This window comes from Monodon monoceros, unplaced genomic scaffold, assembly GCF_005190385.1.
Source record: "Monodon monoceros isolate NGI ecotype Baffin Bay Population unplaced genomic scaffold, NGI_Narwhal_1 Super_Scaffold_10, whole genome shotgun sequence".
NCBI classification, from domain to species: domain Eukaryota; kingdom Metazoa; phylum Chordata; class Mammalia; order Artiodactyla; family Monodontidae; genus Monodon; species Monodon monoceros.
Window position 1 is genome coordinate 44,933,285 of NW_021703766.1, and position 20,443 is coordinate 44,953,727.

A 20,443-nucleotide genomic window follows, 5' to 3' on the forward strand; every position below is an offset into this window, starting at 1 on the left:
ATATAGGCTTCAGGTACAGTTTGATCCAGAAGTCCTCAATGTCCATAGGATTCTGGCTCCATTTGTCTACCTTTCCCTGCTCCGCCCTTCTCTGAGGGTGGTCTCTGACCTCAGACCAGCCCACTTCACCGTCTGAGGCTGCACATCCACATGTCTTACTGTCCAGAGAAAAAAGGAGCTGAAGTCCAACATTCCCAGGCAAAAGTCCTGTCAGTCACTCTGATTGGGTGGGGTTGGGTCATAAGCTCACTACTTTACCACTCACTCTGTCAGACAGATGGGACCTTGATTGGGTTAAGCCCTTCAGAGCCCACCCCTGGAGCTGAGGGTTGTCAATCCCTCCCTAATCTCTTGCTTATGTGTGGGGAAAGGCAGCTCTTGTAAGGAACATGTGTGTCAAGAAGGGGAAAAGGACAGACCGAAAGGCCAAAAGCAAATGTGCCTTTGTACTCCACTCCCTGTCCACCCAATAGGCTCAACTCCAGCCCCTCCCCAGAGGTCTTGGGTGAAGGGACTATGCAGGTCCTCTGATCACCCCCTCCACTCCTTCACTGTAGAAGCAGAGGCCCAGGGGACACACCCTCTGAGGGAACACCAGGGCAGACAGTTGGACCAGTTTGTGATGAGGCAGCATAGCTCCGGAGCAGGCAAGGCCACTGAGGTCACATTATAGAGCTTAGGAATTATCAGAAGAGCATTCAAGCTGAGAAGCTGAAGGACATGTTCAGATGTAGAAAGATGCTCTGGCTGCCCTGTGGAGGATGGCTCAGGACTCGAGGCAGTAGGCCAGGGACCTGGGCAGGAGGGGATGGTGCTGGACCAAAGCCTGGTGTGGGAAGGAGAAGAAGGGACAGGCGGGAGGGATGCTTAGGAGGCCAAGTGAACAGGCTGTGAAGCTGACAGGCCATGGAAGGAGTGGGAGCAAGGGGGGCGTTTAGGAAAAGGTCCAGGACTCTGCCCTGGGGACTGGGGGACAAAGAGGCTGTCCCTGAGATGAGGACTGGGGAGAAGGAACAGGTTTGGGGGAGACACTTAGGCCATTTGGGGTCATGGTTGGTGTGGGAGGTCTGACAGTCTTCTAGAGGAGCCTGTCCAGGAGGCTGTGGGCAGGAGGGAGGTCAGCGATGGCCAAGCAATCCACACAACAGTCAGTGGTACAGATACATCTATCAACGAACTTCATTGTATTGATGCAATTAAGGAGAATGTGATGAGATAACATCCTGGGTTTTCTGTTTGTTTTTTGGGGTTTTTTTTTTTTGTGGTACACAGGCCTCTCACTGTTGTGGCCTCTCCCGTTGCGGAGCACAGGCTCCGGACGCGCAGGCTCGGCGGCCATGGCTCACGGGCCCAGCCGCTCCGCGGCATGTGGGATCTTCCCGGACCGGGGCACGAACCCGTGTCCCCTGCATCAGCAGGAGGACTCTCAACCACCGCGCCACCAGGGAAGCCCAAAATCCTGTTTTGACCTAAGTCCATTCAGGCTGCTGTAACGGAAGACCATAGACTGGGTGGCTTACAAACAACAGAAATTTCTGAGTTCTGGAGGCTGGGAAGTCCAAGACCAACGCGCTGGCAGATTCGGTGTCTGGTGAGAACCTGCTTCCTGGTTCATAGATGACCATCTTTTTACTGTGTCCTCACATGATAGAAGGGATGAGGAAGCTCACTGAGGTCTCTTTTATAAGGACATTAATCTCAGATATGAGGGTTCTGCCCTCACAGACTAATTGCCCCCTGATACCATTACATTGGGAGTTAGGTTTCAACATAGGAGTTTGTGGGGAACACAAACTTTCAGTCCATAACAGATCCCTTTTCTTAGATTATCAAGTAATCTTCATGATGTTCTATCAGGAAAATTCTATCATTGTCCCCATTTCATAGATGAAGAAACAGAGACTCAGGTGTGGAAACATGTATGATTACATGAATAGGTACCTGAAAAAGCTTTTTATAAAATTCAACAACCATTCCTTATATTAATTCTAAGTCAAATAGAAATAGAAGGAAACCGTTTGAGCAAGATTATCAAATTACCTGATTACCAAAGACACATGGGACTTCCCTAGTGGCGCAGCGGTTGGGAATCCGCCTGCCAATGCAGGGGACACGGGTTCGAGCCCTGGTCCGGGAAGATCCCACATGCCGCGGAGCAGCTAAGCTTGTGCGCCACAACTACTGAGACTACACTGTAGAGCCTGCGAGCCACAACTACTGAGCCCACACGCCTACAGCCTGTGCTCCACAGCAAAGCCACCACAATGAGAAGCACGTGCACTGCAACAAAGAGTAGCCCCCGCTCACCGTAACTAGAGAAAGCCCACGCGCAGCAACGAAGACCCAACGCAGCCAAAAATAAATAAATAAACAAACAAGAAAAACAAAGACAGATGGCGTATGGCACATGGCAGTTAAATGCCAAAGCCATTTTCATTAAAATTTTATAGGTAGAGTCCACACGTATGAAAAACTAGAGCTAATAAATGCGTTCAGCAAAGTTGCAGTACACAAAATCAACACACAAAAATTGGTCGCATTTCTATACACCAGCAATGAATACTCTGAAAAGGAAATTTTTTTAAAAAATCCTATTTACAACATCAACAACAAAAAGAATAAAAGTTTTAAGAATAAATTTATAGGGACCTCCCTGGTGGTCTAGCGGTTAAGACTCTATGCTCCCAATGCAGGGGGCCCGGGTTTGATCCCTGGTCAGGGAGTTAGATCCCGCATGCTGCAACTAAAGATCCCGCGGGCCACAACTAAGACCCGGCGCAGCCAAATAAATAACTATTTAAAAAATAAATTTACGCAAGGAGGAAAAAGACTTGTATAGTGAAAGCTACAAAACATTGCTGAAAGAAATTAAAGAAGACTTAAATAAATGGAAGAATATCCCATGTTCATGAATTAATATCGTCGACAATACTATCTGAATTAGTTTGCTAGGGCTGCCATATGGAAATATCACAGACTGGATAGCTTAAACAACAGAAATTTATTTTCTCACAATTCTGGCCAGAAACTTAAGATCACAGTGTCAGCGGGTTTGGTTTCTGAGGCCTCTCTTCTTGGCTTGCTGATGGCTGCCCTCTTGCGGTGTCCCCACTGTCTTTCCTCTGTGTGGTCACATCACTGGTGTCTCTTTGTGTGTCCAAAGTGCTCCTCTTATAAAGACTCCTTTCAGATTGGATTAGGGCCCACTGAGCCTCATTTTAAAGTAACCACATTTGGGGACTTCCCTGGAGGTCCAGAGGTTGACTCCGCGCTTCCACTGCAGGGGGCGCAGGTTTGATCCCTGGTTGGGGAACTAAGATCCCACATGCCATGCGTGGGGAGTGGCAGAAAGAAAGAAAGAGAAAGTAATCACCTTTTAAAAGGCCCTATCTCCAAATACAGTCCTGTTCTGAGGTACTGGGACTTCGGGCTTCAACATATACATTTTAGGGGAACACCATTTAGGCCATAACATGACCCAAAGTGAAATACAGATTCAGTGCAATCTCTATCAAAATCCCAATGGCAATTTTGCATACATATCCTAAAACTCATATGGAACTCCAAATAGCCAACACTGTCTTGAAACAGAAAACAAAGTTGGAGTACTCATACTTTCTAATCTCAAAACTGCAAAGCTGCAGTAATCAAAACAGTGTCTTACTGGCATAAAGACAGACACACAGACCAATGTAATAGAATAGAGAGCTCAGAATAAACCCTCACATATATAGGCAACTGATTTTTGACCGGGTGCCAAGGCCATCCAAGGAGAAGAGACACTCTTAACAACAAATGGTACTGGGAAAACTGGATGTCCACATGTAAAAGAAAAAGTTGGACCCTTACCTTATACCGTGTACAAAAATTAACCAAAACCAGATCAGATTCCTAAATTTAAGGGTGAAAACTATACTGGGAATTCCCTGGTGGTCCAGTCGTTAAGACTCAGCACTTTCACTGCCATGGGCCCAGGTTCGATCCCTGTCAGGGAACTAAGATCCCACAAGCCACGCAGGGTGGCCAAAAACAAAAACAAAAACAGTTAAAACTACAAAACATAGGGGAAAATCTTGACCTTTGATTTGTCAGTGATTTCTTAACTATGATACCAAAAGTACAGGCAAAAAAAGAAAAAACAGATAAATTGAACCTCATCAAAATTAAAAACTTTTGTGAATCAAAGGATACCATCAAGAGAATGAAAAGCCAACCCATAGAGTGGGAGAAAATATTTGTAAATCATATATCTGATAAAGACTAGTATATAGACAATGAAGAACTCCTATAACTCAACAACAAAAAACCACAGGCAACTCAATTTAAAATGGCAAAGGACTTGAACAGACATTTCTCCAAAATAGATATGTAAAATAACCAGTAAGCACATGAAAAGATTGTTCAACATCATTAGTTATCAGGGAAATGCAAGTCAAAACCACAGTGAGATATCACTTCACATACATTAGGATAGCTATAATAATTAAAAAACAACAGCAAATACAAGTGTTGGCGAGGATGTAGAGAATTGGAACCTTTGTATATTGCTGGTGGGAATGTAAAATTGTTCAGATGTCATGGAAAACAGTTTGGTCATTCCTCAAAAGGTTAAACATAGAATTACTGTAGGGGCTTCCCTGGTGGCGCAGTGGTTGAGAGTCCGCCTGCCAATGCAGGGGACACACGTTCGTGCCCCGGTCCGGGAAGATCCCACATGGCACGGAGCGGCGGAGCCCGTGAGCCATGGCCGCCGAGCCTGCGCGTCCGGAACCTGTGCTCCACAACGGGAGAGGCCACAACAGTGAGAGGCCCGCGTACCGCAAAAAAAAAAAAAAAAAAAAAAAAAGAATTACTGTATCATTCAGCAGTTCCACTCCAGGGTATATTACCCAGAAGAATTGAAAACGTATTCTACAGCAAGTACATGTACATGCATGTTCATATCAGCAGTATGCACAAAACCAAAAGGTGAAAACAGCCCAACTGTCCATCAGTGGATGAATAAACAAATGTATATCCATACAATAACACAATAGTATTCAGCCATAAAAAGGCATGAAGTGCTGAAATACTCTGTAACATCTATGAACCTCAAAACCAATATGCTAAGTGAAAGGAGCCAGACGTCTAAGGTCACATATTTTATGATACCATTTATATGACATACCCAGAATAGGTAAATGCAGAGAGACAGAATGCTGATTGGTGGTTACTAGGGGCAGGGAGAAAGGAAGGAATGTAAGGCAACAGCTTAAGGGAAATGGGTTTCCTTCTGTGATGATGAAGATGTTTTGGAGGTAGATAGAGGTGGTATTTGCACAACATTGTGGGTGTAATAAATGCCACTGAATTGTTCACTTTAGGATGATTAATTTTATTTCCATTTCACCTCAACATAAAATATATATATATGTATATAAAAAACAGTACGGTATTTACCAAGAATAAATATTTAAAAACAGTGTGGGGACTTCCCTGGTGGTTAAAAATCTGCCTTCCAATGCAGGGGATGCAGGTTCGATCCCTGATCGGGTAACTAAGATCCCGCATGCTGTGGGGCAACTAAGCCCACACGCTGCAACTACTGAGCACGCGAACCACAACTAGAGAGACTGCGTGCCACAACTACAGAGCCGACATGCTCTGGAGTCCGCATGTGGCAACTAAGACCCAATGCAGCCAAAAATAAAAATTAAAAAAAAATAAATATTAAAAAAAAACAGTATGGTATTTACCAATAATAAATATAGACCAGTAGAATACAGTAGGTGACTTAAAATATGTGTGATTATTGAAGAGATTTAATATGATACAAATGTTTTTCACTTTGGTGAGAAAGTGATAGTTTAATAAATGTTTCTGATAAAATTGACTGTGAGGATAAAATCGAATTTAGATCACTACTTCACACCATATGCAAAAATTAATTCAAGATTAATAATAAAAATCACATGTGGAAAAACACAAATACTTTACCAAAAAGTTTTGGAGACTATTTGTTTTACTTTGGCATGGGGAGAATTTCCTAAGCAAAAGGGAAAGAGAAAGTTACATAAATTTGACTATGTAATAATTAAAAATTTGGGGGCTTCCCTGGTGGCGCAGTGGTTGAGAATCTGCCTGCTAATGCAGGGGACACGGGTTCGAGCCCTGGTTTGGGAAGATCCCACATGCCGCGGAGCAACTACGCCCGTGAGCCACAACTGCTGAGCCTGCGTATCTGGAACCTGTGCTCCACATCAAGAGAGGCCGCGCTAGTGAGAGGCCCGCGCACCGCGATGAAGAGTGGCCCCCACTTGCCACAACTAGAGAAAGCCCTCTCACAGAAACGAAGACCCAACACAGCAAAAATAAATTAATTAATAAACTCCTACCCCCAACATCTTCTAAAAAAAAAATTAAAATTTTGCATGGCAAAAGATGAATAAATTATAAATGTATATGTGTATATATATTCAGAAAATAAACACTAGACCAAAGAAAATAGTTGCAACATATATGATAAAACGTTTTATCTCCAATATGCACAAGTACCTAAAAATTTATAGAAAAAGGCAATAACCCCACAGAAAATTTCAGAGACGAGGAAATCCAAATGTTCAATAAACACAGGAAAGGATGCTCAACCTCATTAGTACAGAAATCCAAACTAAAGCAACAAAAAATGAGTGCTCGTCCCCTATCAGACTGGTAAAAGGAAAAAGCAGAAGCTATATAGCCCAATAGCAGTGATGCTGTCAGCACTTTCATTGCTGGTGGAACTGTGAACTGCTACAACTTTGGAAAGCAATCTTACGATGTCTATTAAAATGAAAAGAATATGCTTATCTCAACTCAGTAATCTTAATTCCTATGATCTGTCCCTTAGAAATAAAAAACTGTATTCAAAGAAATGCATTTAAGGATTTTTTTACACCGTCCCCCCCCCAGTTTTACTGAGAAATAATTAACATACATCACTGTAAGTTTAAGCATGATGGGTTTTTTTTTTTAAATTAATTTATTTATTTTTGGCTGCATTGGGTCTTTGTTGCTGCACGCGAGCTTTCTCTAGTTGTGGCGAGCAGGGGCTACTCTTCGTTGCGGTGCACAGCCTTCTCATTGCGTTGGCTTCTCTTGTTGCGGAGCACAGGCTCTAGGCGCGCAGGCTTCAATAGTTGTGGCACGCAGGCTCAGTAGTTGTGGCTCACGGGCTCTAGAGCGCAGGCTCAGTAGTTGTGGCGCATGGGCTTAGCTGCTCCACGGCATGTGGGATCTTCCCGGACCAGGGCTCGAACCCGTGTCTCCTGCATTGGCAGGCGGATTCCCAACCACTGTGCCACCAGGGAAGCCCTAAGCATGATGGTTTGATTTGCAGGTAATGTGAAGCGATTACCACAACAGCTCCAGCTTAAATCCATCTCTCATATAGATACAATAAAAAGAAAGAAAAAAGGCAAAAAATTTCTCCTCGTGATGAGAACTCATAAGATGTACTCTCTTATCAACTTCCCTATATATCATACAGCAGGGTTAGCTGTAGTCATCAAGTTGTACATTACATCCCAATTATTTATCCTATAACTGGAAATTTGTACCTTTTGACCACCTTCCTCCAATTCCCCCTCCCCTCCCCTTAAGGATCTTTACTGCAGCATTGTTAGAAGTGGCAAACAAGTAAACAAAAATAACACAAACATCAATATGGGCACCATTACATGAATTGTATATTCATGCTGCGGGATATTATGCAGCCGTTTTTGTTAAAGTGTCAGAAATATGCCCACTGATCTCCAGAGATGTCTTTAGTGTATTGCTAAAAAGCACTGTGCTTTTTAGAAAATATGTATAGTACGATGCAGTTTTTCTTTAAAAACTTTTTTTGAAGACACAACTTCGGAATTCCCTGGCGGTGCAGTGGTTAGGACTCTGGGCTTTCACTGCTATGGCCCCAGGGTTCAATTCCTGGTGGGGGAATTAAGATCCCCGCAAGCCACCTGTGCAGCTTGGGGGGTGGGTCTGGGGAAGACACAACTTGTTTACACACCCACTCATTCAACAAATATTCATTGACTGTCTACCTCGTGCTGGGAATACAGCAGTAAAGAAAACCGATAAATATCCCTTCTCTCATGGAGCTGACATTCTAAATGATGGAGACAAGAGAATTGAGAAAAAGTGGAGATGTTAAATAGGCGGGTGTGATATAAATGGAAGAATCGGGGGTAGGGATAAAAAAAATTGGGAATCCTCCGCATATATGGTGGCATTTAAAGTCATTAAGACTGGATGATTTTTGTAAAGTTTGTGCGTATTCGTACAAGCTCGGAGAAAGTGTGGAAGGATGCACTGAGAGACTAGAGAGAAAGACCTAAGGTCAAATCTCAGCCGTTAGTCTCTTGGAGGTTTACCCTGCCCCTCAAAGCCTGTCTGTAACATGGGAAGAATAACACAGCTATCCAAATGGCTCCACCACCGCCACCTCTTGGTTTAGAAAAGCTGCCACGCAGGTGTAATCTCCAATACAGAAACGTAGCATCTCGAAAGCCCAGGCTGAAGCTAGGCGAGGAGGCGTTGCCACCGCTGCCATTTTCAGTTAGGGCAGGTGGCGACTTCCGGTCGCCATCTTGAGTGACAGCAGAGGCGGAGCTCCGACTAACATGTTCCTTAAGAGCCGGGCTCCGAGGGCACCTCCCCGAGAGCGACTGAACGCTAACCCTGGCAGGCGGAGGCGGACAGTCGCAGCCCCGCCCCCGGCTTTGGGCTCCACCTCTCGGCCCCACTTCTGCCGGGCGAGGCGCAGTAGGCGTCGCTGCCGTAAGTCGGGCGGGCGATTTGCCGCATCACGGAAGATGGCGGCCGCGGCGGTGAACGGGGTGGCGGGAGCCTCGAGCTCGGGGCCTGCGGCGGCCTCGGGCGCAGTCCTGCAGGCCGCGGCCGGCATGTACGAGCAACTCAAGGGCGAATGGAACCGTAAAAGCCCCAATCTTAGCAAGTGCGGGGAAGAACTCGGCCGTCTCAAGGTAGGGATCGGCCGGGGGTGCTTCGAGGGGTCCAGACCCAGCCGAGTTCCGGGCGCGGGGGGAGGCCGCAGCGCCGACACGACTAGGACGGGCTGGGTGATCCAATAGGGTGAAGGATTCGGAACAGCCAAAGTGCGGGCTTGGAGGAATGAAGACGTGAGAGGGGCCTGGAATGGACCAAATGCGGCCCCACGGTGGGGGGAGACGGAAAGAGTGTTTCTGGCACAGACGAGTGAGAAGTTAAAATTTTGGTGCTTGGAGACCTAGCTGGCTGGAGTGGCAGGATGGGGCTGTCAGAGTTTTTCTGATGGAGGGTTCTGGACGACACCAAGTGGGGAATGAGGACTGGACAGGGTGATGGAAGAAGGAGGCTGAGATGACGGGGTTCGTGGTTAGGATCAGGTCAAGTTAGGGTCTGAGAAATCTGGGGCTTAGGGATGCGTCTGTGGGGCGAGGGGCCCAGCCAAGTTGTGAGGGCAAGACTGAACTTAGGAAATATATTTTCACAGTAGAGGACCAGAATGGGGCTCGGGTTGCTTCAGGCCAGGTGTGTTTGGGAGAGAGTACAAATACAGTGGGCTGGACCAAGTTGCTGAGGGGGGGTGTATCTGATAAGGGAAGAGGTTAGCCCCCTTTCCTCCCTGGTGTAGATGGAGCGGGGTAGCTGGGCCCAGCCCACCAAAGTATGGGAAAAGATTGCCGAAGAATTGAAGGTGCTAGTGTCTCCCCACCCCTTGATTCCATTGGGTCAGGCATGGAGCGGCTTTACTGTTTCTCGAGTGGATCTGTTAATACTTGTAATATGAGGTCGTCGTAAATGAGCCCTCGTCATGTTCCCCGGCCCTGATCACTGACCCCTTTAATACTCATAGCAACCTTATGAGTCAGGGATGATGATTAGCTCCATTTTCTAGGAGGGAAAACCAAGACCCAGAAAAAGGCAAGTAATCTGTTCTTGAAGTCCCATCTTCTTCCCTTCCTTCCCCTGCCCTCCTCGTCAGCTGGTTCTGTTGGAGCTCAACTTCCTGCCAACCACAGGGACCAAACTGACCAAACAGCAGCTCATTCTGGCCCGTGAGTGTCACTGGGGTTGGTGGGGTGGGGCTGGGGGTTGTGGGCTGTGGTCATGGCAGGAATGGCGGCAGTGGTGGTCAGAGTCGGACCACAGTCACCTCCTGAGAGCTTCCCCTGTTACCCACAGGTGACATACTGGAGATAGGCGCCCAGTGGAGTATCCTACGCAAGGACATCCCCTCCTTCGAGCGGTACATGGCCCAGCTCAAATGCTATTACTTCGATTACAAGTGAGGATGGGCCCTGCCCCTAATTTGGTGTGTGTGTGTGTGTGTGTGTGTGTGTGTGTGTGCGGGGTTGTTACTTGGCAGCTTTTTATCCTTGTTGCTCTAGCCACTTGAGACATCTTCCTTCACTTTGGAATTACCCCTTTGCATAGCTGTGCCGCCAGAAGCCTCAGGGTTAGGGGTTGGCCTGGAGGTCCTGAGTCTGGGATTATACCATCCAGTCTCTGTTGCGCTCCAGTCTGTCTCCCCCTTCACATTCCCACTTTAAATTTCCACTCCCCAATGTAGCCACTATCCCCTTCTACCTGCCTTGGCTCCAGCCTTGTCCCCTCAGATTCATCCCCCCATGGTAGCCAGTAGGTCCTTTGTGACACTAAAATTTGACCATGTTTATCATCAGCTTAGAACCGTCCTGGCTCCCCATAGCCTTCAGGTTTCAGACCAAGCTCTTTCCTGTGGCCTCCAATGCTGTATCAGCCCTGACCCGTCTGTCTGTGTCTCCCCATCCCAGCCCTGTCTCTCCCACTGGACTGTGAGTCTTCTATAAGCAGAAGGGTCTTAGTCACTGCTGTGTCCCAGCACTGCCTAGCATGGAGCCGGGCCCAGAGCAGGGACTCACTGGCTGTGTGTTGAATATGAAACTGAATGGCTTTATAACTGAATGGGGCTTGCATGGACTAATGATTAAGAATTTGACATCAGAAGCCAGACGAACCTGAGTTTGAAACTAATTTTGCCGCTTCCTGATTATATCGTCTTGGGCAAATGACTTTACTTCCCTAATCCTCAGTTTCCCCCCAAAACTGAGGGTGATGATTCTTAATATCATAATCATAATTAACACGTATATAGTATTTATTTGGGCCAGATACTGTTCTAATCACTACCTGTATTAAATCATTTAATAACTTAACCCTTATTTATTTAACCCACCTCTATCAGATGGGTACTGTGGTGATACCCATTTTACAGTTGGGGAAACTGAGGCTAAGTCACTTTACTGGTGTGAGATCACTTTCTAGGGCCCATATAATTGTGACTTCTTCATGTCTCTTTGGGCCTTAGTTTCATCTGAAAACCCAGGACCCGATACCCCTCCAAGGAGAGAGCACTGGGCAGTCAGGGTCCCTGAAGCCTGGAGTGGGGGGCTTGGTCGGTACCTAAGCCCTCCTTACCTTGGTGTCCCACCCTGGTCCACAGGGAGCAGCTCCCAGAGTCAGCCTACATGCACCAGCTCTTGGGCCTCAACCTTCTCTTCCTGCTGTCCCAGAACCGGGTGGCTGAGTTCCACACAGAGTTGGAGCGGCTGCCTGCCAAGGACATCCAGACCAATGTATACATCAAGCATCCGGTGTCCCTCGAGCAAGTGAGGCTGAGGAAGGGGGAGGGGAGGGCCTGGCTAAAGGGAGTGGTACAGGGACAGACATTCGGGAGGGTTTCCTCCCAAATGAGAGGGTTCACCCGTCTTTCAGCCTATGGACTCCTTTGTCCAACAGATATTGAGCCCCAGCCCTGTACCAGGCACTGTGGCTGGTTTTCAGACTCAACAGTGAACAAAACAGTTAGAATCTCGATTTTGTGAGGATGACATTCAGGTGAGGAAGTGGACAATAAACAAAAAGATAAATAACCTGTATATGGTCTGTCAGATGTGAAATGCTGTGGAGAAAAATAAAGCAGGAAGGAGGGTGGAGGGGCAGGGGCAGAGTGGTCAGGGAATGCCTTGCTGAAAAGATGAAACTTGAGAAATACTTTAAAGGGGTGAAGAACCCAACCACGTGGTCATCTGGGGGGAAAATGGTCCAGGTAGAGGGAGCAGCCAGTCCAAGGGTCCCAAGGCAGAAACATGCCTGGTGTGTTTGAGGGGCAGCAAAGAGGACAGTTTCTGGAACAAGGTGAGCAGAATCAAGGAAGAGCTGTAGTACCTAAGGTTAAGAAGTAGTTCTTAGAGCTGAGGTTTCATGGGAGGATTTCGCTGTGGGGAGAGGATGGGAGAGAGGGCATTTATGGCAGGGGCAGCACAGCTTGGGCAAAGATGTAGAGGAATGAGCTTGGGGTGGCTCCAGCTCTGTCTCCCTCCTGGAAAATAGATGATTAGATACTAACCAAGGGCAGGCTTGGAGAGAGAGAGAGAGTGTGTGTGAAAACCAGGGAGGGCTTCCGGGAAGAGTAGGACCCAGTCTGCATGGGGAATAGGTGACTGTATTGCAGAGAGTGTTCTAGTAGAGTGTGGATTATGGAGGCACTGGGAGTATGGTGAGGCCTCAGCGGGTAGGCCCCTGTGCTGCCTCTTCCTCACCCTCTCTTCTTCCTCACCCCTGTCCTCTACAGTACCTGATGGAGGGCAGCTACAACAAGGTGTTCCTGGCCAAAGGCAACATCCCTGCTGAGAGCTATACCTTCTTCATCGATATCTTGCTTGACACTATCAGGTGTGTGGGGGGCCAGGGTCGTGTGGAGTTTAGAAAGAGCCTGGACTTTGGAGTCAGACAGCTCTGTGTTTAAATCTCATTCTGGCCACTTGTGATCTGGGGAAGCTGGGCACATCAGTTCTCCTTTTCTGTGAACTGGAACTGGTCATGAGATGGGGGTAAGAGCCCTCATCTCACTATGGGCTGTGTATGTGTGTGCCTGTGGACATCAGACCCTGAGTATGGACTTGGCACCCAGACAGCACTCAGCAGACAGAGACCCTGCTGCCTCTCATGGAAGTGCTCCACGAGTCATAATGGCTTCACCTCAGAGTGTGGGCCCAGGAGTCCCAGAGGTCTGAGTGTGGACCCTACTGTGGCCCTAGCTTTGCAACTCTAGTCAAGCTACTCTCCCCTGAGCCTTGATTGGTTGAACAGGGCAGGTAACACATTCCAGCCATCAGTGCTGAACTGAAGGGTCTGGCCTGAGAGGACAGGGCCTAGAGAGTTGTCTGTGCTCAGTAATGAGAATCTCGTCTTCCCCCAGGGATGAGATTGCTGGGTGCATCGAGAAGGCCTATGAAAAAATCCTCTTCACTGAGGCCACCCGGATCCTCTTCTTCAACACACCCAAAAAGATGACAGACTACGCCAAGAAGGTGGCTGGGGTGGAGGGCAGGGGACCACGGGGCCAGCGAGCCAAGGGGTGCACTCACTGACAGCAGGGTGGGGTGGCCTGGAGGGAGCAAGGCTGCCCAGGTTTAAATCCAGCTGCGTGACCTCAGGCAAGTTGCCGAACTCCTCCGAACTTCAATTTCCCTACGTGTAGAAAGGGGCTAGAGTTTAATATGGGGGATGAGCTTAGCCCAGCACCTGGCTCCAGGTGCAGGTGGAGGCTTAGCATATGTTGGTTGCTGGGCTTATCAGAACTCCTTGGAGGTTGCAGCTTTTCCCCACAAGACTTTGCTTCGTTTGGTCTGGGGTATTTGTGTGGGAACAGTGCCCCTGGAGACGCTGATGCATGGGGTGCAGTAGCCCTGGTGACTGAGGAGGGTCAAGATCAGACTGGAAGAGGTGAAATTGAACTCGAGTGATTGTGACAGCTGATACTTAGTGATCGTTTACTCTGGTCCAAACACTGTTGGGAGACAGTTTCTCCAAACATGGAGAAACGGAGGCACAGAGAGGTGAAGTTACTTGCCTAGGGTTGTGCAAGGTAGAGTAGGGTTGGTGAGGAAAGCGAGCCAGGGCCCACATGGGTAAGGGGAGGGTGCCTGTGTGATCACCCCACCCATCTCTCATCTCTCCCTTCTTGCAGCGAGGGTGGGTCCTGGGCCTCAACAACTACTACAGCTTTGCCAGCCAGCAGCAGAAGCCGGAAGATACCACCATCCCCTCCACGGAGCTGGCCAAGCAGGTCATCGAGTATGCCCGGCAGCTGGAGATGATCGTCTGAGCCCACCAGGCACTGGGGTGGAGCAGAGCTTGCATTGTTTAAGGCAGTTGCAGTGCAGGGTTTCCCCCAATAAAGGTGGATTGACATTTTCTCTCTTAGGCCCTTGTCTCCCCGAGTGGAATGGTAGGGACATAAGTTCTTATCTCTGAAGAACTTGGAGGTCTGGGGGCCCTAGGAGGTCTGAGGTAACCCTGGGCCAGCCTCTGTCCAGTGGCCATTGCTCAAGGTCTTAAACACAGATGTCCACTGTGGGGGCCCAGTGGCACAGCGGGGAGAGCACAGGCCCCAGGTAGAGGGACTGTTGCAGCCAGCTGTGGACACACAGAAAGGCCAGACCAACGTACCAGAGTGTTTCAGTGAAGGGGGCGAAGTGTCCTGATTTTGAAAAATGTTTGCAATGAATTAAACCAGTTTTTTAAAATGACATGCTGAATGGACCTCTGTGGAACAAAAGGCATGGGCCTTGGCATGGGCTTGCCTTGGTTCCCACTCTTCTGAGCCAGTGCTGTGACTTATGACCTCCTGCACCTCCCAGCCTGTTTGCTGCCTTGAAGTCCTCAAGAAGGTGTTTAAGGCAGAGTCCAAATCTGGCTGAGCCATTTGTGGTTTGTGGGACTTTCAAGAAAGTCTTCTAGAGTCGGTTTCCCCAGCTGCAGAGAGGGAATGATCATTCCTGCTTTCCAGAATGATTTGCACTGAACCCCTGAGCTTGGCACCAGATCGGCTTGGAAATGGGGCTGATGGTATTAAGGGGAATGTGAACATCTCACCCCTGGGTGCATCAGTCCGCATGCTGGATGAATGGAACCTCCCTTATTGCTAGCCTGGGTCCAGCCTCCTGTTGCCAGGATGTGGTGCTTTCATGGAGACCTCTGCCCCGCCCCACCCCTTCAACCCTTAGCCAGTGACTGACAGGCATCTAGGCATCTGGATGGTTATTTTATTGTCAAGGAGGGGAAGGCAGAGGGCATTGAGCAGACTGCACTCAGTTGGAATGGGTAGCCTGCAAGTCGTAGTGCTCCAGCCCAGCTACCAGGGAGCCGGCCAGCTTGATGGTGGTGACCCAGGGTGGCTCACTCAGGTGGTTGGTGGGTGTGCTTAGCCTAGGGAGAAGGTAGAATCTTCAGGACCTGGGTATGTGGCCAGGCCCTTACCCCTTCTAGGCTCCACTTTCTCCATCTGTATAAGGGACCATGTCTGAATATCGCAAAGGTAGTTTAGGGCCGGGCTGTATCCACTTAAACTTAGTAGGAAAGGGGGCTGAGGGTTGGTGATAGTAGTTCTCCCAACTCCCCCTTCAGGTCCCAGCTGAGCCCCAGAGGTACCAGGGAAGAGGGTCTCCCAGTTATTCAGGTTCCTCAGGAGCCAGGGTCAGACAGACCCTGATGACCAGATCCTGAGATTTAGGGGTGAAGGAGAGGTAACTGCAGGATGCAGTGTCTCCCCTGAATCTACGGAATCAGGAGTAACCTCTGCAGCACAAGGACTGGGATATCAGTGCCCTCTGGCGGTCAAAGTCTTGGGTCCGTCGGGAGAAGGTGCCAAAGGCTGGAGGGGTAAGGAGTCTGGGGGGCTAGGCCTGGGGCTTCCTTTGGAGGCCTGCATTTATACCCGTTTGGTTCCAGAAGACCATCATCTCCCATCCCATCCCTGAAGAGCCTGGGATGTGGTCCTTGATGTCACCAGGGACAGGGTCAATGCAGTGAATAGGGTCAGGCCAGCTGGGACCAGTTTTCCCTCCCTGATGGCTCCAGAGAGTAATAAGAGGGCCAAGGGTCACGTTGGAGGTCTGGATACTAAGGAGCGGGGCCAAGGTGTTCTCTGTCAGGGATCAGCATGATATCAAGGCTCCTCTTGGTTCTGAAGGGTTGGAGCTCAGCTGGGTTTGAGATGCAGCCAAGGGGAGGGTCTAGGGTCAGCTGGGGTCAGGACGCCAAAGGGTTGAATGGGGCATTCCAGGAAAGTCGGGTTCAGGACTTGGAAGGGTATAACTCCCCTCCCTACTCCCCGACCTCCCCTCACCAGGCAGACACGTTGCGTGGCAGGCGGCGATGACGTGGCTGGTGGCGGCAGTAACACTTGAAGGGACAAGACTTAAGCACCTGGAAGGGTGGCCAGTGGCGCGTGGCGCCCGAGTTAACCGTCCCCGCTGGAGGAGCCCCGCTGCCACCACCCCCTCCACCACCGCTGTCAGTCACAGTAGTTGCAGTACATTCGCGAGGACCATCTCCAGGCGCGCCATCCTCACGCGGAGCGGCCCGGGCTGCGCGGGGACCCCTGTTCCGGCGCGTGCGGACCTTGACGGGCGCGGGCGCAGGTGGCGATGGCTCAGCCACGGTGGGAGCTGGAGCCGGGGATGAGGCCGGGCCTGGGGCCCGGTCAGCGGCCAAGGCGATGGGCAGAGCGGGAGCCGGGGCGGGAGCCACGGCCGACTCCAAGTGGCCAGGGCTTGGGGTGGGCGGGAGCACTACGGGCAGCCGCGTTGGCTGGAGTACTGGCGGCTGCGGCGCGGGAGGCGGCGTGGGTGGTGGCGTGGGCGGCGGCGGCGGCGCTGGCGGCGGCGGCAGCAACTCCTGCGGGCTGGGAGGCCCGGGGCGCGCAGTCTCGCCATTGGTGGGCGCCGGGAAGATGAACACAGGCGGCGCCAGCAAGGCGGGTGCGGGCCTCCGGGGCCTGGGAGCAGGATGCATCCGCCCTGCCGGAGGCGGCGGGGAGCCCCTGGGCCCTGAGAGCGCGACTGCGCGCCGTCGGGGCGCCCCGACGCCTCCGCCAGCTCCACTGAAGCGAAATTGGCGTTCAGGGCCATCAGGGGGGCTCACCCAGTCAAATTTGGGCTTCGAGCCTGCAAAGGTGGTGTAGGATGGAGGAGTAAGGGTCCGGGCGTGGGACGCAGGCGCCGAGGGTGGTCCAGAACACCCCTCGCCGTCTCCATCACCGCCCTCTGCTTCATGAGTTCCCCGAGGGACCTCGCCCGAGGGGCGAGAGGCCCCAGGAGCCAGGGGTCCCTGCTTCAGGACCTCAGCGTAGGAGATGGCGCCCGAGGCGGCGGAGAAGAGTCCTCCTCCGCCGCCGCCCCCGAGAGAGGCTTTGGCCGCTAAGGAACTCGACGCTGCCGCAGGGGACAGCTGGGGCCCCGACTTGAAGGTGACTTTACACAACAGGCTCAGGCCGGGCTCGGAGGCCACAGGCCGGGCCATTTCGCCCTCGCCTGCTTGGGGAGGTGCCCCTCTGCCGGTCATCTGACCCTCGCTACCGTGCCTGGCCTGGCTTTCTGTAGGGGTTGCGGCGGACGTGGCCAGAGCAGGAGTGCTTCTGCGTTCTGGGGGCTGCGGGTCGGAAGGTGTCGGTAGTGGCGGCTCCAAGGGCGGCGGAGTCGGGGATGGGGCCCTCGGGACAGGGTCGGGGTCCTCTCCGGTTAGTTGCCGGGGCGGCGGCGGCAGCGGGCGGAGGTTGGGAGGGTCGCCCTGGCTGCGATGGCTCGCCTCCAGCAGACCGCGGATCCGGGGCACCGAAGTGCCTGTGGGTTTTCGCCACTTAGACGGCGCGGGCAGCAGGGTCCCCACGGGGGGCGGGGGTGGTGTGGAGACCGCGGCCGCAGTCGCCTCCTCTGAAGGGGGCATCACTGGCGAGGGCAGTTCTAAGGTCAGGGGCAGGGGTGAGGGTGAGGCCTGGGGCTCTGGGGGTACCAGGAGGCCCGGGGACGCGGAGCTGCCAGGGAACCAGACGCCCAGCCCGCGAGCCAGGCGCATGGCCGGGGAGGAGGGGGTCCCCTTGGGCTCCAACAGTGATGTCCGGCGGGAGTCGGAGGACGGGTCCAAGGCCTGCTCTTTTCGGGAGCCCCCGCCCGCGGACGACTCCGACTGCACGTTCCCCATTTCTGACGGAGGTCAGGGACTGTGGTCAGAAAAACTTCCGCCAGTCAATCTGCCAGGGTTGTGGGAACCCCACGAGGCTGGCTGTACTTTGTCCTATCCGTCAGCGCCAACCCCGCCCTTGTCCTCCAAGATCCACTCAGGCACTAGTCTCTCCCCGCATTCCTGTTCCGTGACTCTTGATGTTCACATCTTCTTCCCCGTGGCCCCATACAGTTGCTGTTCAGATACTTAGTCCTCCATCCTCCTAGTGTACTAAGGTTGGGTCCCTGTCTCCCTGGCTGGTCCCTCATATCACATCCCTACACTTTGACCACGTCTGAGGTCTCTAAGCTCCAAGACACAGGTCTTGCCCGCTTTCCTGTCAGTCACTCAGGCCATATCACTCATGATGGTTGTGCTCTGTAGCCTATAAGGCCTACAAAGAGTTCAAGCTTTTCTCCCTGGACTCTAACTAGGCTCCAGAGGCCCAGGCCCCGCCCCCGCCCTGTGGTCCCGCCCCGATTGTCAGAGAATCTGGCCTTCACAACACCCCCCGCCCCAGGTCTGGCCCCGCCTCCGCTTAACAAATTCCCGGTATTCTTGTCAGGCTAACCGCTCAGTCACCACCTCTAACCCTCAGATCTCTCTCTCTGTGTTGATCATTTGGTCCTGCCCTCTTCCCAGGCTTTAGTCCTAAATTTCTTTTCCCGCTCCTGGTCTAGCTGCAGGCCTCACTCTCAGGCCCCACCCCTTTACCCAAGCTCCGTCCTGGCTACTCCTTCGCTCAGAGGATCCCACTCACCGACTCCTCCAGCTGACCAAAGTTCAGACCGCGGCCCCCTGGGCCCAGGGCAGGGCGGGGAACGGCCGTAGCAGAAAATAACCGAAAAGAACGGGGTTGCGGGTGAAGGCAAGTGGGCGAGACTGCGAGGGCGGACCCCGAGATCTAGGCCACGCCCCCGGGCTCGAGGCCACGCCCTCCGTGAGCCAGCTTGGGCACGGCCCCTTACGAACTCGGTTTTCCCTTTGAAATACTCGGGAGTCTTCTTCCCCGCCCCCAAGCCTTGTAGTCCTAGGCCCCACCCCTATAGAACGTTTTAAGCCCCTCCCCTTTATAATGCCCCGCCCCCTCCGTTAGTCTCTCTCCCGAAGCCCCGCCCATTACAAACACTGCTACGTAGCTCCTCCCTTTTGGAGCTCTCCGTCGTCCAGCCCCTAAAGACAATTTACTTATAAGCTCCGCCCCCTTAGGACTTGGAAACCTCTCTTCTCTAGACCCTCTCCTTGCTCGGGCCCGCCCAGAAGGTCCTTCCTCCGTGGACCCGCCCCTTTCTTGACGCACGCGCTTGTCCGCGCCTTCGGCGTCCTCACCCTCTCCTTCCCCCTCTCCTTCCCCCAGGTCCTCCGACCCCGCCTCCTTGCAAATGCTCCCTTCTTGCCCCACCCCTTTTCGAACCTAGCCAGGCACCCAGCCCCTCCCATTTAGAACACAAAACGTAGACCCTCGCCTCTTTAGAGCCTTGAGACCAGGCTCCGTCCCGGACCCCTTCCTCATATCCTCAGGGACCAATGGCGCGGATGGGTGGGAAAGTAGGGGATCCTCTCTGGATCCTGAGAAAATGCGGGCTGGGGGGCTGTTCGCAGGAGCCAGTGCCGGGCTCTAGGACCCAGCGGGCAAGTGCGCCTGCCTCGCGCTTACCCCTCCCCCAAGCCGCCCCCTCCCCCCCACCCATCTTTCAGGTTCCCCCTCCCTCCCCCCTCGCCCCGGCTCCCGGTGCCCGTCTCTAGCGCCGCCGGAGCCAGCGAGGGAGCCGGAGCGAACAGGAGGAGGAGGAGGAGGAGGAGGAGGCCACGTCGCCACCGCTCGGAGCCCGGCCGGAGCCTCCCAGGCAGGTGCAGAGGGGGGCGAGGGGGCGGGGGCTGACAGACCGCCTGTCACGGTGAGGGGGCAGACAGCACCGCGCTGCGCCTCCTGCCCACCGGGGCGCCCCCCCGGACCCTGGCTGGGAGGACAAGGGGGTGGGGGCCCCCAAACTGCGCGGCGGCCATTTGGGGTACCAATGTCCATTTGGGGGGCCTGGACTTCCTCGGAGGACGCCCCATTCATAAAATTCCGTACTGGACCCTCACCGTTGGGGAACTCAGGGGACCACTCCCCCCGGGAAACAGATGTGTGGGGAGCGTAGGGCATCCAGAAAGCCCGGCGTCCCATCCCAGTAGGCCCTGGTGCGGGGGGGACCCCTGCCCTCTTTCTCTGCTTCACCTGTTGTCGGGGGAGGCGGGCGGACAAAGGAAGCAGCGTCACGTGACTGCTCATTCACAAAATCCCATCCCATTGAGAAAAGGGGGCTGGGGGCGCTGCGGCCGCCCCTTCCCCTCCCCAAGGGCTGGGGAAACCCGGCAGCCTGCAGGTGGGGGA

General features: G+C 52.3%; 2 protein-coding genes across 2 annotated transcripts; one reads left to right on the forward strand and one right to left on the reverse strand.

Moving 5' to 3' along the window:
* Window positions 1-8,592: 8,592 nt before the first annotated feature.
* Window positions 8,593-14,594, forward strand: PSMD8 (proteasome 26S subunit, non-ATPase 8). Its single transcript, XM_029213526.1, has 7 exons — window positions 8,593-9,002; window positions 10,004-10,076; window positions 10,204-10,306; window positions 11,504-11,669; window positions 12,635-12,735; window positions 13,262-13,373; window positions 14,033-14,594. Exons 1-7 carry the CDS (start codon window positions 8,640-8,642, stop codon window positions 14,168-14,170), a joined length of 1,056 nt encoding a protein of 351 aa, XP_029069359.1. The 5' UTR covers window positions 8,593-8,639; the 3' UTR covers window positions 14,171-14,594.
* A 284-nt stretch (window positions 14,595-14,878) lies between these two features.
* On the reverse strand, window positions 14,879-18,920 carry GGN (gametogenetin). The gene is made up of 3 exons (XM_029206776.1): window positions 18,827-18,920; window positions 16,193-18,064; window positions 14,879-15,273 (listed from the first exon to the last, which is right to left on the reverse strand). Exons 2-3 carry the CDS (start codon window positions 18,043-18,045, stop codon window positions 15,156-15,158), a joined length of 1,971 nt encoding a protein of 656 aa, XP_029062609.1. The 5' UTR covers window positions 18,046-18,064; window positions 18,827-18,920; the 3' UTR covers window positions 14,879-15,155.
* Window positions 18,921-20,443: the final 1,523 nt, after the last annotated feature.

What these genes read in the sequence shown, in the direction of transcription:
- PSMD8 (XM_029213526.1), top strand. Translation starts at nt 8,640, where the DNA reads ATGTTCCTTAAGAGCCGGGCTCCGAGGGCACCTCCCCGAGAGCGACTG. An exon ending in TGCTATTACTTCGATTACAA is followed by an intron (nt 10,307 to 11,503) that starts GTGAGGATGGGC and finishes CCTGGTCCACAG; the next exon opens with GGAGCAGCTCCCAGAGTCAG. An exon ending in ATCCGGTGTCCCTCGAGCAA is followed by an intron (nt 11,670 to 12,634) that starts GTGAGGCTGAGG and finishes TGTCCTCTACAG; the next exon opens with TACCTGATGGAGGGCAGCTA.
- GGN (XM_029206776.1), bottom strand. Translation starts at nt 18,045, where the DNA reads ATGGGGAACGTGCAGTCGGAGTCGTCCGCGGGCGGGGGCTCCCGAAAA. An exon ending in CCACGCAACGTGTCTGCCTG is followed by an intron (nt 15,274 to 16,192) that starts GTGAGGGGAGGT and finishes CCTTCTCCCTAG; the next exon opens with GCTAAGCACACCCACCAACC.